The 22470-nt window shown below is 35.4% G+C and overlaps 1 protein-coding gene across 7 annotated transcripts in view; it reads right to left on the reverse strand.

The window, feature by feature from the left end:
• Nucleotides 1-5173: 5173 nt before the first annotated feature.
• Nucleotides 5174-22470, reverse strand: part of PTPN3 (protein tyrosine phosphatase non-receptor type 3) — a 158940-nt gene continuing 141643 nt past the window's right edge. For all 7 annotated transcript variants that reach the window (XM_085571780.1, XM_085571779.1, XM_085571781.1 and 4 more), the window contains 4 exons: nt 22200-22328; nt 16108-16253; nt 15357-15492; nt 5174-11501 (listed from right to left, as the gene is read on the reverse strand). In XM_085571780.1, coding sequence (XP_085427906.1) covers nt 11424-11501; nt 15357-15492; nt 16108-16253; nt 22200-22328 — 489 coding nt within the window. In that variant the 3' untranslated portion in view covers nt 5174-11423. The remainder of the gene's footprint in view (nt 11502-15356; nt 15493-16107; nt 16254-22199; nt 22329-22470) is intronic.

Below are 22470 nucleotides of genomic sequence, written 5' to 3' on the forward strand. Positions count from 1 at the left end.
AACTTCAGCTCTTGCTAAATCCTCCCATTGTCCCCAACAGGGAATGCATGAAATCTACCAAGACCTTTTTCTGCAAGAATTTTAAACAATTAGCAACATTCCATGAAGGAGTAATTTCTGTGAAGCAACAGGAACACAGTGAGAACGGAGCCCTTTGCAGAAAGGGCTCTGCACTGTGGGCTTCCTTTGAGGGCATGTTGCCAGTACTGTACTTCCAGTTTCTATGACTTTATGTTCTCTTGCTTGCTATACTTGGATAATCCAGGTTCCATTCCCTTTGCACTTGGATGCTTTGGTAATTCCATCAGTTCACACAGCGAAACTTCTGCTCTTCAAATATCTCCTGAAGTTACATCTGCCTCATTTCTGTAATTGAGCAGTTATTAAAGAAGTTATTTTCTCCTACATTTAACTCTTGTGTCACACCTCTGTTTCCATACCAACACTTGGTTGACTCTGCATGTATAAACAGTTCTCTCTCTCCTCTGAACTAACCTGAAAGCTCATTGGAAGTGGGATTGCATTTGATAGTTATTTGCTCACCATCAAGTACCCTAACTGCATTAGATTATGAACTTGAATCATAATTGGCTTGATTAAGGCAAAAGGCATGATATGTAAACCAGTGCTTGAACATACACTGAATGTAATCACTGCTACATAAAGTATTTTATTTTCTCTATTCTCTGCCATCTAAATTCCCTGAAATACCAGGAAATCACTTTCCTAAGTCATTACCCTTAAAATAATCCTCAATCTACATAACCTTGTAATGACAGAAGAGCAAACAGTTTACGCAGATGGCAATAAAGCAAGCAAGATTCAGTGTCACTTGAAGTAGTAAATTATGCATGTATTACAAGAATCTACAAAAGCAAAATCCTATGCATATAAATAATAAAACCAGCTTATATACAGATTTTTTCAATAGTTTGAATCATTTTTACTTCAGTACAAAAACTACTGTAGCATGCTAGAAAAAACCCACTCCTTATTCATACATATTCACATTACCTATATGGCCAGCTTCATTTTAGACTGACCCTTTTTAATGCTTTTTATGGCTGAGATGTCAAACTGAATATATGTGTTCTCTGTCCATTTTTGGAGCTACTTTTGTTCTTCACTTAAATGTTCTGTTTTCTCTTTCTATATATGTGCTCACATATCTCTCTCTCAGTATATATATATACACCTTGATAAAGATATAATAGTTGAAAGTAATGCCATTTAAACAAATCTTTAAGACTTCTGTAAGAGCACTTGCCAAGATGGAGCTTCTTAGTTACACAGCTGAGGAGTTTTAAGCCAGGCCAGTTCTGAGCAGTTGCTGCTGTAGAGGGTGAAGTTGAATAACAGAGGCCAAATAGGAAAAAACCAGCATGACCTGCATCAGGCCATGAGAGAACAGATGACTTTGGAAGGGAGCTCAGACTGGATGTGGCACTTCTTGCCACAGGGACTGAAGATGGGAGGGCCTGTTTCCTTTAGTAAAAATCCAAGGCGAATGGGGAGGATGAAGAAGCATAGGAAGCTCCTTGTAAATGGTTATCCTCCAGTCTGCAGCAGGTCTAGTAACACTTGGGTTCTGTAGGTTTCCTGCATAGTATCTAGGCTATGTTCAGTCCTAACTTTCCTTCAGCTGGAAGTTCTACTTCTCCTCAGCTCCTGCTTTTCTTACCAAAGTAGGGGAGATATCCACTGTGTAAGAAAGAATTCTTACAGAGGTGGCAGTTTCCCAGCTGGGTGCCTGAGACAGCTTGAGACATTTGCTCATGTGCTGACATCTCATTTGATAGGGCAGGCAGAGTTACTGAGGTAGCAGAGGTGCAATATCACAGGAATGAGAGCTCTCCTTGTGGAGGACAAAACAACCTCCTCTATTCAAAATGCAAGTGTCCTCAGCTGTACAATGTGGGGAAGTTTTCTTGTAATAGAATTTTTAAAAATAAAAAAGCCCAAAACAAATCAAAACCCCAAAACAAAACAAAAAAATCACAAAACAAATGAAAAATCAACCCAGCAACACAGATGAAAATAACAAAGCCATTACTCCTAAAAAAAAAAAAAATTAAAAAATTAACACTCACAAGCAGTCAGGAGACAGCAACAAGTAACTTTGTAGGCAAAAAGTATTTCAGTTTTTGGCATGTTACCTGAATGCTGGAGTCACTGTATCCTTTTAGGCTAAGTATTGCACATAAGCAAATTGGCCCCATTTGAAGCAGCAAATTTATGCTAATTTGGAATATGTATAATTGAATGCAAAGCTAAAGAGCTACACTACATTTCCATGACATTTGTATGACCATGCATGAGCTGAGGACTCTAATGCTCAAAAAGGACAAAGCACTTAGCAAGGAGTAACATTCAGTATTTAGATGAGGATTAATCAAGTCTAAAAGAAAAGGGCACTTGGACTGACACAGAAAGCTCTGAAGGCCAAAATTACACTTAAGCAGGAACAAACCCATTAGCAATAAGCATTATTATCGAGCTACATCTAAGTATACAGTGAGGATTTTCACACACCTTTCCATCCTCTTATTGCCATCTGACACCCCAGTTCACACCATCATTTGTGCCAGTGCAACCTGCCTGTCCTTGAGCAATTAACCCTTGGGCTTGAGAGACAGCTAGTGCTGAGGAAACATTTTCCTATCAATCTTTTAAACTGCAGCTGATGCACAGATGAACTAAAAGGCTCCTGTTATAAATGATGCTGCATCTTTTGTGGGTGGGTGCTAAACTCAATGAAACAGAAGTAAATCAGAACACCTTTGCTTAAAAACAGAGTGTTGCAGTTATTTGAGCTCCCCAGTAGCAGTGTCAGGCCACACAAAGGTACATGCACACAGAGGAGTCTGGCCTTTTATCATGCTCCAGTAGAATATTGGTGCCCTTATTCCTGAAGATGGACCTAGGAATCTAAACTGGCTCTGAACCCAGAGACCAGCAGCAATGACCCCAGTCACCCCAAATGATTTTCAGTTACTCTCACAGGGTTCATTTAAACAAATTGTGAACTTTGAATGTTACCACTCAAAATGAAGAAACAAGTTTTCTTAGCAGATTGGCTTTTCCACATGCCACCTTTGCATATTTAGTTTTTAGTACATGAAACCCAGATTAATTATATTATACTAGGATTGAAAAAGAAAAAAAAAAAAAAACAACCTTAATCCCAAATGGACATGAAATCAAGTACTGAGTTTTATTATACTAGTTCAAATATTTTACTTTGAGTACTACAAGGAAGATAAGCTAAACTGAGTCACTGCTTGAAAATGTTCATAACACTGAACTAAGGCATGAAAAAGCTAGACATGAAAATAACATATATATTGGAGAATGCCATTTGACATTTATATTCCCAATTGTTACAAATTCAAGCAAGACTGCTAAAAGGGAGGTTCTCTTGCTTGTGACTACTTGCTAGCAGTCTTTTTGAGTTACATAAGGGCACTTCATACTCCTGGCTCCCCTGTGGAGCACCTCACTCCTCTGTGGGGTAGCCAGTACCATATGGACTTTAAAGTGTGTATGGAGGAATGGAACACCTTCATGACCAAAAATCACATGTAACACTCAGCAAGTTAAAGCCCTCTTCTCCCCTCTAAGCAATCAGCTGTGATACAGCTACAAGCTTGGAGTTTACTTCTGTCTTACCTCCTCCAAAAGGTCCTCTTCTTGCACTCTATCGTGTTATCAAGCTGTAAAGATACCAGCACATCTTACCATAAACTGCTTCATTTAGATTTCCAGCAAACCTTCATCTTGAATATCTCTGTGTACCTATAAGAAATTCCAATGTGCACACATATCCCATGTCTGAGCTGTCCAGACAGGTGGTTTTGGCCTTGTGCTTCCTCTCACTGACATTTTGTTGAATCCACAACTTCATCATGAAGGGTTATTGGCCTCAAGCTTGAAAAGACTAATCAGTAGGCAGAGCCACACCTTGTAAACAGCAAAAAGTGCTGGCTAACAACCATCCCAGTTCTTAATGAAATCCCAAACATATTTTCAGGTCAATGCTCTATCCATCTGTTAGTGTTTCATTCAATGTGTTCTCTATTTTGAAACTTATGAATTTGCATTTTAATATGCATGTAAACAGAAATAATTCAAGAACAGCATCACGGGTCTCTGATTTGTTGTGAAAACATGATAACCACCGTGGGGCAACAGACGGTGTAGAAGATTACTCAGATGTGCCTGGTGAGTACCCTGAGAACATGTGAAATCCCAAAAGGAAGGACAGGCTGCAGATTTCATATACACAGGAGCAAAAAAGAAAATCTGCACTTGAGCAAAAAAGAAAATCTGCATTCAAATGGCCATGTGACCTTGCCTGACATGACTGTAAAGGTTTAGTCACCTAATTAATCAAGACTATCCTCTTTCATAAAACTTGTTGCAAGTGAAATATTCCTAAGAGTTTGTGACTTTTTTTTTGCTGTGATATATAGACCAGACACCTCCCATACATGCTTGATTGCTCAGATAAAATTCAAGCTGGATCCATGAGTGATTTCTTAGATGATTCCTTTCTCACCAAAAAGGCCAGTAACTTTTCAATGTAATTCTTATTTGCTTTTTGAAAAAGCCACATTAAAACCATGTAGCTAAAAAATGCTTTATTTCACCATTATTTCACTGTTAGCCATAGAACCAATATGCATAAAATGGTGGCTATATTTTTGTTCAAAACAGTTCTAAACCCCAAGAAAGCTCTACTGAAAACATTAACCAACCTTTTATTGCTATAAAAATAAAAATCATACATTCAAGAGGTCTCTACACTTTTAAACAATAAATTAAACTTTGTAATAGCAACATCAATTTACATTTCAAATTATTTAAAAGAAAAGTACAGTGTAGGGTACAAAATAATCTCTTTCCTTACCTTCCAAATACATCAAAAACATTCTTTTATTCCTTTAATGCACTGGCACCTAAGATCTTAGAAGAAACTATACAGTGCTACATGAAAAGAAAAAAAAAAATTTAAAACCTCCAGCTAGAGTCCCTAAATGGATATTATCTTCCAAGATTTTGCTGACAAAACTCTCTGGCAAAAATGCTAAGTGAACTTATATGAAAATAGAAGCTTAGTGACTAGAATAGTGAAATTTTCTTCAAAATTTGCAAAAAAACTCAAACAACTTCGGCTCTTCCAACTGTTGTGCAATTTATTCCAGTACTATAAACACGTTTCCATATAAGTTGTAATCAAGGTGAGGTTTAACCAGTGCATCATTTGTGAGAATAAATGGCAGGCAGATTTTTAAAACTTTTATAGGGCTGTCCCCATTATGTACCTTATATTTCTTTATTAAGGTTACACAATGAAGTGTGAAAACCTAAATAAATTATGTTTAGTGCTCACTGCTCAGGTTCCTGGAATGTCAGCACTGATACTCATCTTTTATTTTGCAAAACCTGGATTAGAAACAGATTTACATTTGAGCACATACACTAATTCCCCACCTAATTTCTACTAATTCACTCCTTCTAAACCTAAGACACTAATTCAGTTCCTGCTGAACCCCAAGTTTTCAATCATGTATGCAAAGCTCTGAATTAGAAGAGCACTGATCAGGACTAATCCAAGTGCTGCCACGCTCACCTGCTGCTTCACTGAAGCAAATGAAGCCCACTGCAATTAACACTGCTGGGCTGAGCTTTTTGGTTTTTTTTGGGAATGGAGCGTTTTGATATCCTTGAAAACCCATACAGATACACCTGATTTCACTTTCAACTAGACTGCTTAGGTTACATAATACAAGTACAACTACACTAAGATAGATCAATATAGGCTGTGGATTTACTGTGCAGGATATTTCAGTCCCTTTCCCAAAGGAAGGCAGCCCTTTTTCCTTACTGCCTGAATCAGGATTGCAACCAACCATGTGCAAGAAAGTTGACAAATAATGAGCTATTTGGCCTGATGATGCACTTTCTGTGCTTCAGTGGCCATATACTGCACACTAGCTGAGAGCAAATTTGCTTTATGACTAGGTAAGCTGCAACCACAACTGAGAAGGCACTTCTAGCAGCTAACCTTTGCATCTCATAAGAAAAACTAATCTTTTTTTTTCCTTTTAAGAGGTCTGTTTTGTACAGAATTTGGTAAATAGTCATTCCTTACTTGAAGATTTAGATTTTTGTTTTATTTTAAAGCTTAAATTCTATCTTGGTACAAGACTACTTCCTGATGCTTGGGAGAGCAAGCTCCAAAGACTATTTACAAAATGTTTTAATCTGCAAAAGGCTGATAGAAATATGATGCTACTCTGGCTTAATTTGGTAACTGACATTAGGTAAGGGGTTTAATAGCCCTAACAAAGCATCTTATTCCTCTTAAGCATGCAGAGCAACCTCAACAGTTATCCAGCCAAATGCAGGTTTAATTTATGTCTCAGAAAAATACATCAAATGAAAACAGACAATATAGTTTTCAAGAAGAAAATATTTAAGAGGTTTTTTTAATGTTACTGAAGGGCACAAACCAGTAGATGAGGAAAATGTTCCACTTAAAATTATTTTCCCGGTGGGATTGACAAAAATTAAATCCCATGGCCAACAGTACAGTTCTTTACTAAAGAAATTGTTCCAAGAGGAATGATGTGTTTAAAACACAAAAGTGTTTTTAAGGAAAAAGAGTAAAAGAAAAATCATCTTTTCCACCCCTACTTTATCTGTTAAAAGCATTTTCATGTTCACAATGTTTGATTTATTTTCTTTTTATATTTAAGTTAAACCCAGGTCTTATTTGCCACGAGGAAATGATTTCTTACATGTTTTTTCATATATCTTTATGATTTCTACCACTGTTTAGAAAAGAGATCAGTTTAAGACTGGTCTGAATACCACACTGCCCCTTTAGCAGAAAAAAAACCCATCCTTTCTTAAGCAACAGTGACACCACTTTTGCCTGTCTGAGACAAAGCCAGCTTCCAACTTGTAGGAAACCTCAAAGTGATTTCAAGAAACAAAATCATGTAAGTCAAGTAAATAGAAGTTAAACAGTTAACAGTAAACTTAAGTGTTTCACTAATGTCTATTAAAATAAACACTTTAATATTTTAAATACAACTTTAATTAAAGGTTAACCTGCAGCTAAACCCAAAATAAAGCACAAAATAAGACTACTATTATCCAAGTAGTTTGCAAGCAAATGTTTCCTCTTGAGATGAATTTGTCTTAAAAAAAAAAGGATACAAATATTTCCTGGTCTCTTACAGTCTTTATAATTTGTTTTTTCCTATAATATTATTGATATTCAACATTTGCTCTTTATATGAGTAGTAAGAATGCTACTCTCACAAAGTTAATCTGAGCTGAAAAATGGTTAAATCCATTGATATTATGTGGTACTTCTTTTATCAAAACATTGTTTTATATAATAATTAATCATTCACTTGGCATTTGAACAAAATATTTAATGAAAACTTTACCTTCTAGATAGCTTCAGTTAAGAAAGGTTTTTAACCAAGTAGACTGGTTGCAGGTTACTAATCAAAATACAAACATTTCCCAGCACATGTTTTCTTGAAAGGCTGAAAGAATCAAATAAGCTTGCACTTAAATGCTTCATTTCAGGATAGAAAAATAAAGCCATTACAAGTGAAATAACTATGTTTAAATTATAATTGACTGAATATGAACCATGTGAATCTATTTTTAACATTTATGCATTTAGTCTGACAAAAGAATACTGTCTACAGGGAAGAGCTTTTTTCTAAAAGGTATCATACTAGACTTGTAATAAAGCCAATGTGAAGGTCATTATATAGTTCAGAACTAGAGTTCTTTTAAAATACATATATATTTAACCAAGTACTTCATAGTAGGAAATATGAGGGGAAAAATAACAGTTTAAAAACTGAGTGCATATGAAGACTTATTGCTGAATTTGTGGGTACATTCTGACTGGATATAATTTGGTATCAACACCTAAAACACAGGATAATTAAAAGCAAACCCCTAGATTAATTTTTTTTTTTTTTTTTTTTTTTGTGAAACACCACCACTATTCAATGTTTGGTTGTATTTTAATGACTTGTATTTCATACATCTGGTTACACAAAAGGCATTCATGGTTTAGGGCACTGTTTTTCTTATTTTTAACAAATAGCGAGATGGTCCCTTTTTACTTCTGTCTCAGAAGTGTTAACCTGCGAGATTTCTGAAGACATGCTGAATAGGCAGTTTAATTACTTCCACATCAAAATAAAGCCACTAAGTTTAAATTTGTTTAATTCTGTAGAAATAAATGTTAGTATATTTCACAGTGATGAAAATGTCAAAGGTTTTATTGCCCCTCTTCATCCACCACCACACCAGACATTTTGAATACTTATTTTCACGACCATACCAGCACAGGAGAAATCAAGGATAAAATGTTTATGAAGGTTATACAGAATCTTTTCTTCACAGCACTTTCTACCATTTGCCAACTGCTTGACAATTAAAAACTTCATGCTCATGAGTTTTAACTCCCACCAAAATCCACCCAAACCAATCAATTAAATCTATATCTTTGTGATTTCTTAATTTTTGTGAAAACAAAAGCTGGTGGTAAGATGTTTTCATAATTATGCTTTCATTGCAAGATCAGATCTAAAGCATACTTCATTCAGTGCAAAGTCATCACACACTAACAGAGAGAAGACAAACCCCTTCAGTTCTCCCCTATGCACCCTACAGGTACATGTGCAAAACTCAGCAAGACTGAAATAAAGATGGACACAATATACAATATGCTTGTGTAGTTAATATTTCCTCTAAGGTATTAAAAAAAATGAACAAAAAACTTATAGATATTACTATTTATATAGGTTTGAGTATTCTCTCTGTGGCAAGCAATTTCACACAAGTTATAAAAATCCAAGATGGTAGTCACCAGTGGTATTACCAAACCCATCCAAGTTTACCAAAACAAGAGCAGCATTTGTTGTCACAATATGACAGTCATCCTTTAAATGCACACGTACTAACACAAGACAAGCCTATACCATGTATCTTGAGACTGAAGTTATACAAAAAATACATTTACAGTGCTTTGGTAAGTACATATTAAACATGAAGAAACATAAATAGCAATTAGATTATAGGAATAACCTTGATCACAAAGAAACTTCGAGTTCTTCCATGAAAGACACAGATGTCACAAAGATGCTCTAAATATTTTCTTACAATTTATTTTCTTGCCTTTTTTCACTTCTTGACAAACTATTAAATGCAAGTCATGCCATCTGCAAGGGATGACTCTGAGACCTGGGCACAGGAAAACTTAGGGGGGAAAAAAAGGTATGTTTTAACAGACAGGCACACAGTAACAAAGCTTCCCAAGTAATATGTGGATGTCCATTATCATTTTACATTTGGATTCACAGATTGATTGAGCTACCTGATACAATTTAGCAAGATAAGAGTGAACCAGTCTTTTGTTTTTTAACCTATGCCCAATCAAGCAAGATGACAATGATCCAAAATATTACAGAAAACTCCAGTCGACGGCAACTTTGGAATGCACTATGTAAACATGAGCACACACCTATTCACCATTCAACCTAACAAAGAAGGTTTCCATGTTGCCAACTACTCTGCACATCTCAATTAAAACTCTTTTGATCAATGAATAGTAAACAGGTATCTTCAGCTATAGCTAAAAATGTAATCTTGGAGAGAGGACCAAACGTGCAAAAGACAAGTAAGTCAGCAATTTAGCTCATCCTACATACACTTCCTAGTTACCTCCTGGGGGAAAAAAGCACAGTCTTCCAGTAACATGAGAGATGCATATTGTACAGCTGTGATAGTTTCTATAATGAAACTCCAGTTATAAATGATAATATCCATAATACAAACCATAATTCTAAAATATATCTGAATATGTGTGTGCATATATACCTCTCTGAAAAAAAATTATCTCATTTTCTCTTTTATACATATAAACATCTGACTAATATGCCCCATAAAATTTTTTCCCTATTTAGCACTAATTTTTTAAATAACAGAGTTTTGAACAGTCCCTTAGAATACTTTTTAAACACTATTAAAAATTAATAACTATCTCAGGGTAATCAAAAAGCACACACAAAATAATTTAACATTATACAAATGTGGTTATACTGTTCAGAAAGTCCAATTCTCCCATCTGAAATGAAATAGAGACCAGTGTACCTTAGGGTGAATTATTCATCAATGTACAAATTCATTCTCTCTTTCCATGTAAATCTTCAGGTGAATTTAACTGTGTTTCTGTATAAGAAACTGTAAATCTGGAGAACTCTTGCAAAAGGGAGTCATGTTTCGCTGGATGAAAACACTTTGCTGGAGGGCAGCAAGTCAACATTTTATCATCATCTGAACACTAGCAACACCTGTGCCCTTGTAAGCTTCACACCTTGAAATAGCAGCAACATATGATGGGTTCAGTAGTAATTTTTCTTCCAGTATTGGATTAGACTACTTTGCATATACAGTAAGTCAAAAGTCTAGTACTTGTGTGCAACATTAATCCACATTTATATCTGAGAACTCATAAATACACATGGAAACAAACGTGACAGAGGAAAACCTAATTTTAAGTTAAAGTGTTTTCAGTCCACATATAGAAACAGCAGTGAAAAGTATAAAGGAGATGGATAACAGAAACAGAAGAAAAGGGGTGCAATAACTAAAACTGTAAAAAGTAGGTCACTGTCAAAAGGGCAAGTTGCAACTAAAATTCATCAACAGAAGATGTAGACTGTACCATCTGCATAAATGCCTAAATGCAGCATTATTTTCACATCACATACAGTAGATGTGATTTCTAAGCAGCATATTATAACAGCTGGCATACTCACTAATAAATTTACGGTAACTGAATACTAAATTTCTCCAGCTCATTGTACAGTAGTTATGCATTAGCCTTTAAAGCTCTTTGTCAGCCTTTTAGTCAAGATTACAGTTCCATGGATATTTAGTATCCTAATAAGGAAGTTACAAATACTTACCTTCAATTAACTTTCATATGATACAAATATACCTTCTTAAGATTAGTCATTTCAATAATAGTTTTCCTTTTGCTATTTTAAAGGAAACACAAGGAACTTTATAACTTCCAAAGTAAAGGGTGTTTTAAGGCAGTAAAAGATATATGTTAAGGTTTCCATGATTGTTTATGGTTGTCTATGTGAATAAAGCATATTACACACAATTGCTGTCATATATTTATGTATGTGACTTTGTTATACTGTACATGATTTAGCAATCTTCTTGCAAAATTTAAAGTGCCACAGTTCAAATGTGCTCATCTGTCTTTTCATGGGCTTCTAATCCATTCTAGTTGCTTTCAGAAAGAAGCCCTTGCTTTACTTAAAGAGCAGGTTTTTTAGGCAAAAAAAAAATCATCCTTCACTGCTGTGCTAACTGGAATCCAGTGGTCGAACCAATCCTTCTTTGTAAACACGAAGAATAGCTTCACAAACAAATTTGTATTGACTCTGTGGAAGAAAGAAAACACAAAAACATTTACAGATGTTCAGTTAAACTGCTGATTAGACAGTATTATTGAACAGGACTAACAGTCCCACAGCTTCCTTTTTTCCTGAGCAATGACAGGATAGGAGCTACAAGGATGGGAGGAGAAAATCCTACTCTTCTGTCTGTGTTCACAGTAAACAAAGCTGACATTTACTCTTCCTTGAAGGACAAGCATTAAAAAAATCACACACCAAGGAAAATATAGTTCCCCAAACTAAAATAATATGTGCTTAATTTTCAGGGAAAAGGGATTATTTGTAAAAACTACGCATGACTTCGGACTAAATTTAACTTGATATTTACCTTCTTTATACATCTCATCTATTTTGGGGGGTTTTGGTAGTTATCTGATTATTATGAGTATTCAGAGCTTGTCAATCCTGCAGTTACATATTAATGGACACATTTAAAGTTGACATATAGGATCTATAGGTGCAACTACCTAACTGAAACCCTTATGTTTTTTTCCCAAACCACCTACAGTACTGCAGAAGGAGTCACTTTATTTTCAATTTTTGATCTGACCACATATCTCCTTTTGTAACAGAAGGGGATCAAAACCTTTAAAATTAATATTTTTGAAGATCAGCAGCCACATAAATTCTTCTCCCACCCAATATTTTGATCTCATTTAGATCTTAAAGTCTTCACAAATTAGAGTTTCTTTTCTGCATTATACTATTACAAAGATTAGCTCTTCCAAGTCCTTGTAATGTAACTATTTGTTAAAAACAATTAGCCTGTAAGCTTCTTCCTAAAAAGTGATACAAGGAGACATTATCAATAGGACTAGTGCAAAACTAAAAATCCAGGTAGTGTGAATAAATTTTTATGACTAACACAATCCTGAGAACATAAGAGGATTGAAAGTTAAAAAAATTTGCAAAGATCAAAGCATCCTCACTTCTTCTGCTAAAGTACTATTGTCAAAACCCCCAAATGAACCCTTTTCTCCAAAGTTCCATGTCATGTATTCAGAGAAGCAAAGCTTCACATATTTCATATCCCTTTTTTTAATCTTTGAAATGTTCTCCCAGCTGCCCTTGTATTGTCAGCTCCCATCAACTCTTCTGAAGTATCTGGAAACATTCTCCTACCATCTCCTGAAGGGTAGGGCTAAAAGATAACATTTGGACTGTGAAGTACCTTAGGTTGCCTTTATATACCAGCAGTTAGGAATGTTACTCTTGTCCATAACATAACACAATACATTTTCTTTTAGGTACAGAAAAACATAAAGGAAAACAGGAAGGTGGAAATGAGTTTTCTGCATCTTGATTTTCCTGGCTTTTCTTTCAGCCTTTCTTTCAATTACTCCCACATTCAATATCACTTTGTTCTTATTTCTTAATTACCTTGACTTGTCTCTTCACTGTTATTGTCATTTCCATATTTCTACTGCCTGAACAAGCCAGGTGTGGCATTTAGCTCTGTTCAATATTTCTGTTAACTTGTGTGATCAAGTGACTGAACAAATAAAAGGATGAGCACTTCACCATTGCTTCCTCTGACTCAATCTCTGACTACTTGTTTTCTTTGCTCTTATCTGTTGCATGTATTCTTACTGCTCACTCAGCTGGTAGCTACGTCTATTATGTACATCCCAAGCACTGTATTCTGCATTGCTTAGATACCTAATTTCTCTTTATTGGTTAATCTTGTTAATCTTTCTTTTTTTTAATGAAAGGCCAGTTACACCAACTTTGTTATAGCTTCATCATTTTGGTAAAGCTTTTTTTGCTGCTCCTGGTAACAAAATTACTGTTTTTTGAGAAGCTACAGCTTCCAATTGATTAACAACAGACCGTAAACTGACCAAGTAATAGCTCTGATCAGTCCATTCTTTTTGAACATGACCTGACACAACACCCATCTGGCAAATCAAACCACCTTAGAACTGGAGCACACACACAATCCTCACCGGGCAGCTCAACATGCTTTAGGCAAGGTTTATTTTACAACTGAATAATCTCTAACAGCTTCTTCCAGAGACCCTAACTGGGATCTCAAATATGAGCAGTGAGGCTAGCTGGAATGCAGGCATGGGAATGGGATAGAGCACCCAGGATAGACTGAAATACTAACATGCAACTCTCTGGTATTCTGTTTTCTCACAGTTGAGTGCTTGCTCCTGTGTCTCATTTCAGCACAGTATGCCAATTTTGCTCAGTGGCTGTTCACAACAGTACCTGCCTTCTTCAGAAATAACAAACTAATTTAGTTTCACAGTATTGCTCCTACAGATTCTCCCTCTCCTGATTGTGCTGACAGCGAACTGTGTAACCCAGCAAGCAAGGTAAAGAATCCTATTTTAGATATTCGTTTTCCACACCAGGAGTCTGACTGTAGCTGTATTTATTACTCTTCCCTGTATTCTTCAGTTATGTCAAAGCGTGGATTGAAAGGACAATTCTGGCTGATTTCTGTTGTAACAAAAGGGATTCAGTCTTCTGGCAAGATGAAGTTTACTTCAGGTTTTTACATCTGATTCTCAAAAAAGAAGACCACTTCTAGGATGTTGAAACTTGAACTTATTTAGGTAATTTTAGAAACTCAAGGGTATAGACAGGTGAAACTCCAGAAGTTAACACTCAGCTTCTTTAAACTTGAAACAAGTATTCTTCATCTTGTGACCACCTTTGTCACCAGCTCAGCTTCCACTTCAGAAAGGAACAGGCAGAGCACCCTTCAAACCACTCCGTTCAACCACACAGTCCTGACCCTCTTCCAGAGGGGGCACTCCTGCTGCAATGTCCCAGCAACATGCATGGACAAGCTCTGTTCAATGAGCACTCTAATGGTACACAGGCAGCTGCAGATCCTGACACTTTTGTGCCCTTTGATGATCCAAGATTTCCCCCACATCTAGTCATAATGCTAATTCCTGCAGTAATTATCTGTTAATGACTTGAATTTGTCTTTTTAAGTTATCTTTTTTTTGTGATCAAATGGATTTGATTTCAATGCATTTCAGGCATTTTATTTGTAGGATGAGACAGAAATGCCCGATTTAGTTGTTGGCTTTCCGTGTCTAAACCGCCTTACTTTCATTTCTTATAGGGCATTTATCTCTCCAAGATAACCCACACTCAGAATTCTTGTCATCCAGCCTCTCCTAAAGAAAGAGCAAATCTCTCATCCTTCATCCATCTCTAATGTTAAGATGTTCATTTCCAAAGCTGACAAAAAATGGCTCTCACTAACTCATGTTGTCTCACTTTCATCTTACAATTGCCATCTACTTTCATGTTTCTGTTACTGGTGCTACACAGCTTGCCCTTAGTTTTTTTCCAACTGGGTAGAGACAAAATTTAAAAAAAATCTATATGTTCTCATAGAATTTCTACTCTAAAGTGGCCTTTTGAAAAGCTACTTCCTTCTTTTCAAACCAGACCACAAACACTTTGATTTTGCCTTCAACTTAATAATTTCCTATGGTGTTCTGTACTAGAATAAAAAGCAAAAAATTACTCTAGCTTATTGTGGAGAATTTAGACAAAGGACCAGGAACAGATGATCAGTACAAGTCTGACTTTGGGTATTCTAACTACATACAATATATTATATATGTATTATATAAATCAATTATCTTTTCATGGCAAGATAAGAAATATTCTAACAGTAGAAAAATACATACCTCATTAGCAAAGCAGCCTTTGCCACCATGCTACATTATCCTAAATTTATGAAGTTTGATATATAATGGCAACTGAAGATTCATACTACTAGATCTTTTATAAAAATTTTGGACCTGTTTTATAACTTGACAAGTGCAGTAGATATACAGAAAATGATGCTTCCTCTCCATCACTTACTGATGTCTGCACCATCATAGCTCTCTGGTCTCTCATTTTCCGTACAATATCCAGCGGATAAACAGGTTGGTTCCTTTCAATTAAGCACATGGCTGTTTCCATAGTGACCAACACACCAGTGCGACCGATTCCCGCGCTGTGAAACACAACAGGAAAATAGTCTATAAAATTAGGTTTTTGCAATACACCAAATTCATACCACAGTATTAATAGTGGGACAGCCTTGGAAATTACAGGAAGACCCCAGTAAAATTCAAAGAGAGTGGGAAGTTTATTTTTAACAGCAACGTCAGTAATATTTTATGGTAATTACTAAAAAGAAAATATTTTAAAATATAAATAAAACTAAAACCTTACTTAAAGTAGATGCATTTTTAAGCAATGAAACTGCTCAAACTGTACAGGTTTGGTATTTTTGTCTTAAAAAAGGTAAGATCTAATCGACTGCTTTTATGACACACACTCCTGAAGAGCATGAAAAGAATTTTAGCAGTACCATTCAAAATGAGATTACAACAGTGGTAAAGGATAAAAATGAGAAAACAAACTAAATTGCAGATTATCAGATCTGTGATAATTATGTGACTAAGCCATTTCACCAAAAGGTTGCAGGAGAAAGGGAGACAAAGTAAACTCATCCTTTGGATATAACATCAATGTTTCCATCATCAGCAGTAAATACTCGTATTGCACAGTTTAACATTTTCATCCCATTCAAGGATCTATAATCAGAGTTTTAAAACACAAGTACCTGCAGTGAACAAGAACTGGCTCATTCTTTACTCTCTTTGGTCTCATACAGGTCACAAACTCCAAGAAGTCCATGGAGTCATCAGGAACGCCATGATCAGGCCAAGCTACATACTGGAGATGGGTGACGGTGTGCTGTTGTTCTGTCTAAAATACAGTAAAGTTTTTAAAAAATGGCCAGCTATATGACTCCTGTATTAATGTTTACTTAGATACAAGTAATATTCTTCACACCAAGTGTTTTCTGCAGACACAATAAGAGGTAGATGGTGTAGAAAACATTTGTGATTTTAAAATTCGGTGTGAAGTATGGACACAATTCATGGAAAGAATTCATAAGGCATAACATTTTCTAAATAAATGAGGTATCAAGTTTAACTTCTGTAATGTAAACATTTTAATTATTTTGATTTACTGACTGTTGACCTATTATACTTTGACATCATTGATTCACCTGAGGTAAAATGCTGTAAGACATAAGCATAACAGTACTACATAATAGTTTAGAACTCGTTGGAAGAAACAACTGCGGACAGCAGAACTACTGAGAACAATACCAATGTAACAGGGATTCTGGGCTATGTAAGCTATTGTAAATATGTCTGTGCACAATTACAGATTCAGGTATAATAAAATTGCCTGTACCACTTGCTAAATCTGGTTTCTGTTAGAAAAATATATACATATTCATTCATACCTATATGCTTATTGTACATATATGAATGACATCTGTATGATCCACAGGAGAATACTTTTCTGTATGGAAGTAATATAATTACTTAAAATATTCTGTTGTACAAAGAGTTATTTTTTTGAATTATAGGTAAAAACCCTGCAGTTTTACAGAAGTTCTTTCAGTTTAGCTTTTGCAAACTTGATTATGAAATCACTCAATCATCTCTGCATTCAGATTGAGCTGAACTGATATGTTACAGATGTAACTAATGGTTAGGGTGGGAAGGAAGAGACCTAAGATGCGCATGAGCTCTGAAGCATCATGCAGTGAAGATGTCAATCCTTACAAACTGAGACAAGTCTTCATGTTCCTTTATTCCTTCCACATATTTTGCAATAGTTAAGCTGTTACCTGTGTTTAATTGATGTTCATTATCAGACTTAATATTTGGCACCCTTTTGAAATTATGACTGGATTAGTCTATAAAAGCTAGCCTTTCCCTAGTGGTCCACACAGGAATGTTTTTGTGATGCTTTTCTGACTTTAAAAGGTTTTTCCCCTTTCCTCTTCTGCTCACAACTGCTGAAATATAGGACCAGTTTTAAATGTCTTCAGCTGCTTGTTTCCTTCTCCCATTTGAAGATGCTCCACTCCCAGGAAACAGGCTAGTAGGACACAAAAGATTGAATAAGTACTACCGATGTACAAAGCAGAGTCTTAGAGAATACATTTATTCCAGTCAAAGCAATTGCAGAAATTTACAATTGCCCACAGGGCCAAGAAGAAAAATGACACAGCTCATACTTTGTTTCTTAAAAGCAAAGCCTGAGCAATCAACAATTAAAAGGCACAGAAAAAGGCCTACACAGACAACATAATTTAACATTAATGACCAAGCTCACTGTAATACCAATTACATTGGGATCTACCATCCATGTCATCAAAAGATGCACAATGACCAGGATCTCTGCATGAAAAAGCATGCATGGCTTTTGCTACTCAGCTCTAGTGAGTAAAAGTTGACCTTGATCAAATGATTACCATTCATATTTTTATGAAATGCCACAGATTAAAAAAATACAAAAATATGTCTATAAAATGTCATTAAAAAGTCCTCCTTTAAAAATCTGCACTTGCTTAATCAGAGCCTCTTCAAAAGGGAAATGAGATAAAGCAGCAATTACATGTAATAGTTTGAACTGATTCTCTTAAATCAGAGATGTTTGAATTACAGCATCCTGGTGAAACAAAGACTTGATTAATTTGAAAATTATCCAAGACGGAGCATCCAGTTGCTTTCCATGTGCTTCAAGAACTTATAACTATACAACATGGATAAGTGCCAGTGGCACACCTGAGAAACACTGACAGTGATCTGTAGAAGCAAAAAGTCATTTTACAAGCTTAGAACAAAGGGAAGAGCTGACTTAATTTTTACTTATCAGAACTTCAGGCTCAAAGAGAGTGAGCTGCATTTAGTTAAATAGTTTACAGGTACAAAAAGTACATTACATAAGACTTACTCAGAGTGAGAATACACAAAGAACATGAACTTAGTCCTCACTAAGCTGCTGCTTCTGGTATAAGCACCTTCAATTTCTGTTTTGTGCCCTAATCATCCTTAGAGATCTATATTGTTAATTATTCCAGGTATGCTCAAGCCTCAGTGTAGCCTTTCAACTATTTGTGCTTTAACATGATCAGTTTTGATTCTTTTGTTGAGCTCTTCTGACATGATTCAAAATGCTGAAACTTAACTATTCTGCCACTTGCTTTCCAAAATAAGTATTTTAAACCACTTTGTTTTATTAGCAATTTAAACCAAATGTAAACAGTAAATATTTGTTTTTGTTAGAATTAGTTTTTCCATGCCTAAGTTTTTATCTCTCATGCAGAAAATGTCAAAGCAGTACTCTGATGAAGTCCAGATTTTTATAGCTGTTTTTAGTAGCTTTTTGGCTTTTTTTAAAACATTATCTTCAAGTCTAGTGAAAGTCAGTTTTTAAATACAGAAAATGTCAGCCAAACAACACCCCACATGGAAATAACTTACATTAAAAGGCCATCACAGTTACTGAAATCTAGCACTTCCACATGAAAAAAATGCTAGAATTGTAGTTACTGGTTCCACAGTTAGCCCTACAGTACATGTTCTGTTAGCAATACTTATTTTTAAATACTATTCCTCTCAGATCTTGCTCCTTTTATACAAGCCTGATAATGGAAAATAAGAGCTAACTTCTCATATTCAAGTTATTAACCAAATCACTATTCTCTGCAACTCAAGTTTAAATCTTCTCCACAATTTTTTCTTTTAGCCCTCAGGTTTTCAATGGCAGTCACCCTAATGACTGATAAAAGTATAATTTTTCTTCATAAAAATCTGGCTTTATTAGTCCTGTTTCATGAGCCTTAGAGAAAGTGAGACAGCAACAGCTGCTTATGGCTTGGTTGCTATTTTTGCTTAACTTGACCTTGTATACCTTGCTGTTCCAAAATTATTTAATGGGTTTTTTTTCACATGTACTGATTTTAATGGAATTAATGTCTTTGGTATTTCTCCAAATCAGTTTAAAAATTACGGATTCAAAAAAATTAATCCAAACAACAGACCTTCAGTGACACTTCAGGATTAATTTGCCCGGTTTATTGCTGGCTCTTTGGCCAACATTTAGCTTCTTCATGGCATTGATCCACATTTACTTAGGAGCTACAGAGGTGTAAAACATCATGTTAGTCTTACATCTCTACAGAGGTGTAAAACATCACCAGCTCTTTGTTATTGTGCTTCTTCGCTGTCCTTGTCCTGTGTACTTGTCCCTACCCCTCCTGGGCAAATTCAAGATATCTAACTGCAGACGCAGTTGAGCTTCTGCAGTTAGATCCCTTCATTGTGGTTGAGCTAATATCCTAGATTTTGCTCAGAAGCAAAATCTGATCTTTTCCAGTGAGTCTGTCACTGGGGCTGAAACTCCTGACAAAGAACAGGGCTGTCACAGGTAGTGCTTCAAATGGCTGCTCTAACAGTTGCAATACGGCTGTACTGGCAAGACCTTCAGCCACAAAAGTATCCAATCTTCATCCTTCTGCAGTTTGCAGTCTTGCTTATTATAATCACATCAAAAGGCAAACTTCCTTGTTTCATTCTCCTTAAATGATAGACTCTCCCTGATTAATAAAAGATTTGTGTGCTCTTCAGAAAATCAACACACACAACTTAGAATCATAATAGCCATATAGAAAGTAGGAAATTTAAATTTGAAATGTCAACCTTAATTCTTACTTATGTTGAAACCAAATGATTTTGCATTTCAATGTTTCAGTTAATGTCCCTTTTTCCAGAAGTTATAACATAGTCTTCAACAATGAGACCAAAAAGTATCACAAAGTAGACCTACATTAACCCTGAAATGGTTTTTTTATCTTCTAAGCAGGGAAAGGTGTGCTCTTTGCCAGTGAGCTTCACAAACATACCATGAAAGCTGAGTCTGAACAACCAGAGTTAAAGCCCAGTTGCTAAAGAGTAGATACGCTGGCAAGTGGCATTTGTCATTTCTTGTACAACTGTTCAAACATTATTATACTCCTGTACACAATTGCCATAACACTTCTCACTTACTTTTGTTATTTGGCTCTTTATATTTCAAAACCAGTAATATTTAATGCCTAATCATACATTGAGGCATTTATCTTAGGGGAAACAACAAAATTTGTTTCAGGCTTCTTACACTATTTTGTCAAAGATCCTAAAGAAAGACTTATGTCAATTTACAAAATAGTGCACTGTGTGATGGGCTCTGAACTCTCACTACATTATTTCTTTCCTTTGGTCTGTTTGTTCTGGTCTCCAGAGTGCTCTGAACCTTTTTCTAAAAAATAAAAAACCTCAACCAACCCCCAAAACCTTGAAATTTAGTGCTAGAGCATAGGTTTCAATCTTGGTCTTGAAAAGAAAAGGCAGAAAATGAAACCTTTCTTCATTCTATGAGATTTAGAAAGGTTACAAATAATTTGAGTGAAAAGGACTAAAACTTTGGGTACATATAGTTTCAAAAACATGAGGCTAATTCTTCTGTGCTGACATGCAGGTTTATCACTTACAGAGAAATCGGCCAAAATACAGAAACTATTATCATGCTGCTCCATGACTGGGCAGTTTCTCATATCTAGAAACAGAAGTACTGTAAACTGTCTTAACTGAAAAACATTTAAGTACTTAAATCTGACATCTCACATGTTTACGACTGCAAAGGAAAACTTAATCCCATTAAAGCGAATTTGGATGCACTGTCAAGTGAGAGAATGTCAGGTTATAAATGTAAGAGACTAAAGGATTGGTCATCTTGCTGTAAAAACATTGATTAAATATTATATTTTAAAACAGATATTGCCTTTTCCTTGCTTACTACTTACTATTAGCAGTTCTGGTAATGGTAAAACCTACTTAACTATACAGAAGTTTAAAAGGCTGACTAAAAATGAGCCTTTAGTCAGCAGTTATTTCTTACACATCTTATGATAGCATAGATCCTTAATCTTTTTAGAAAATACCTATGGCCATGGAATTTTGTAAAAAAGGGAGGAAAGGAAGAAGGGAAATGTATAAGAAATGCAGGTCAACTTAGAAACAAAAATCAAACTTCAGCTCCTACAATTCAGGTTGTAGAAAGTCCAGATGTGACCTGAACACGTATTTCACAACACAGGATAATATGCTGTGTTTTGCCTCCTCTTTCTTTTCTAATTCCCTAGACATTAGCATGAAAATATTAGGAGTTATAGACTTTAAGTATTTTTCATAAATTGAACACATTTAAATTGAGATACATATGAACTATTTCTTTTTTAAAATCTGACTAAAGACAATGAAAAGGAACTGGTGAGAGTCTGCATCTTCTCTCAAAATAATTGTATTATGCTTCACTTCTTATTAGCTGTTCTAGCTGCATGTGCTATTAATCAAGTGACCCATATTTCATCATTGGAAGAACAGAGTTACTTAGGAAAAAATAACTCTCGTTATAAAAAAGTAACTCTCTTTAAAAAAAGTAACTCTCTCTTAAAAAAGTAACTCTATTAACAAATCAAAGTACTTATGAGAGGTCAGTGATTGCAAAACTGTTTAAAGAACCACACTAAACCTCCTTATGATGCTTATTGCACTACCTGTACAGCATAATGTATTATAGAACTTCCAAAAGTGTGTCTTGGAAGAAGCTCTAAAGAAATAGTCATACCATGTTGATCCACATATTCTATTTTAAAAAATATGTGTGCCTGTGTGTATAGAGACACACATCATATCCACACCAAGAGACATACACATATACATTGCCAAACACACAGTCTTTATCTACTCATCTCTAAATGTATTCATTCAGCTTGTTTGGGGATAATTAAAGGCAAGGAGCATTTACCTCAATGTTTGTAATGACCATTTCTCTGACAACATAAGCAATTGTGCAGTCTTCAGAGTGGCACCTGACACGGAAGCAGCCATATTCCATCACATCTGGTGGATCAGGCCAATACTGATGACATTTGGTCTGTAAAGAAAATTAGGCACACATCAAGACTGCTGTATACAGGCCCTCCCATTTCCAGCCTTCTTTCTTGTGCTGCAGTTCAGGAAATTCAAGGAATAGTACAAAATCTGTTTTAGTTTGCCGGTTAGATTTTTTTTCCATC

Source organism: Lonchura striata, chromosome 2, assembly GCF_050655825.1.
Source record: "Lonchura striata isolate lonStrDom1 chromosome 2, ASM5065582v1, whole genome shotgun sequence".
NCBI classification, from domain to species: domain Eukaryota; kingdom Metazoa; phylum Chordata; class Aves; order Passeriformes; family Estrildidae; genus Lonchura; species Lonchura striata.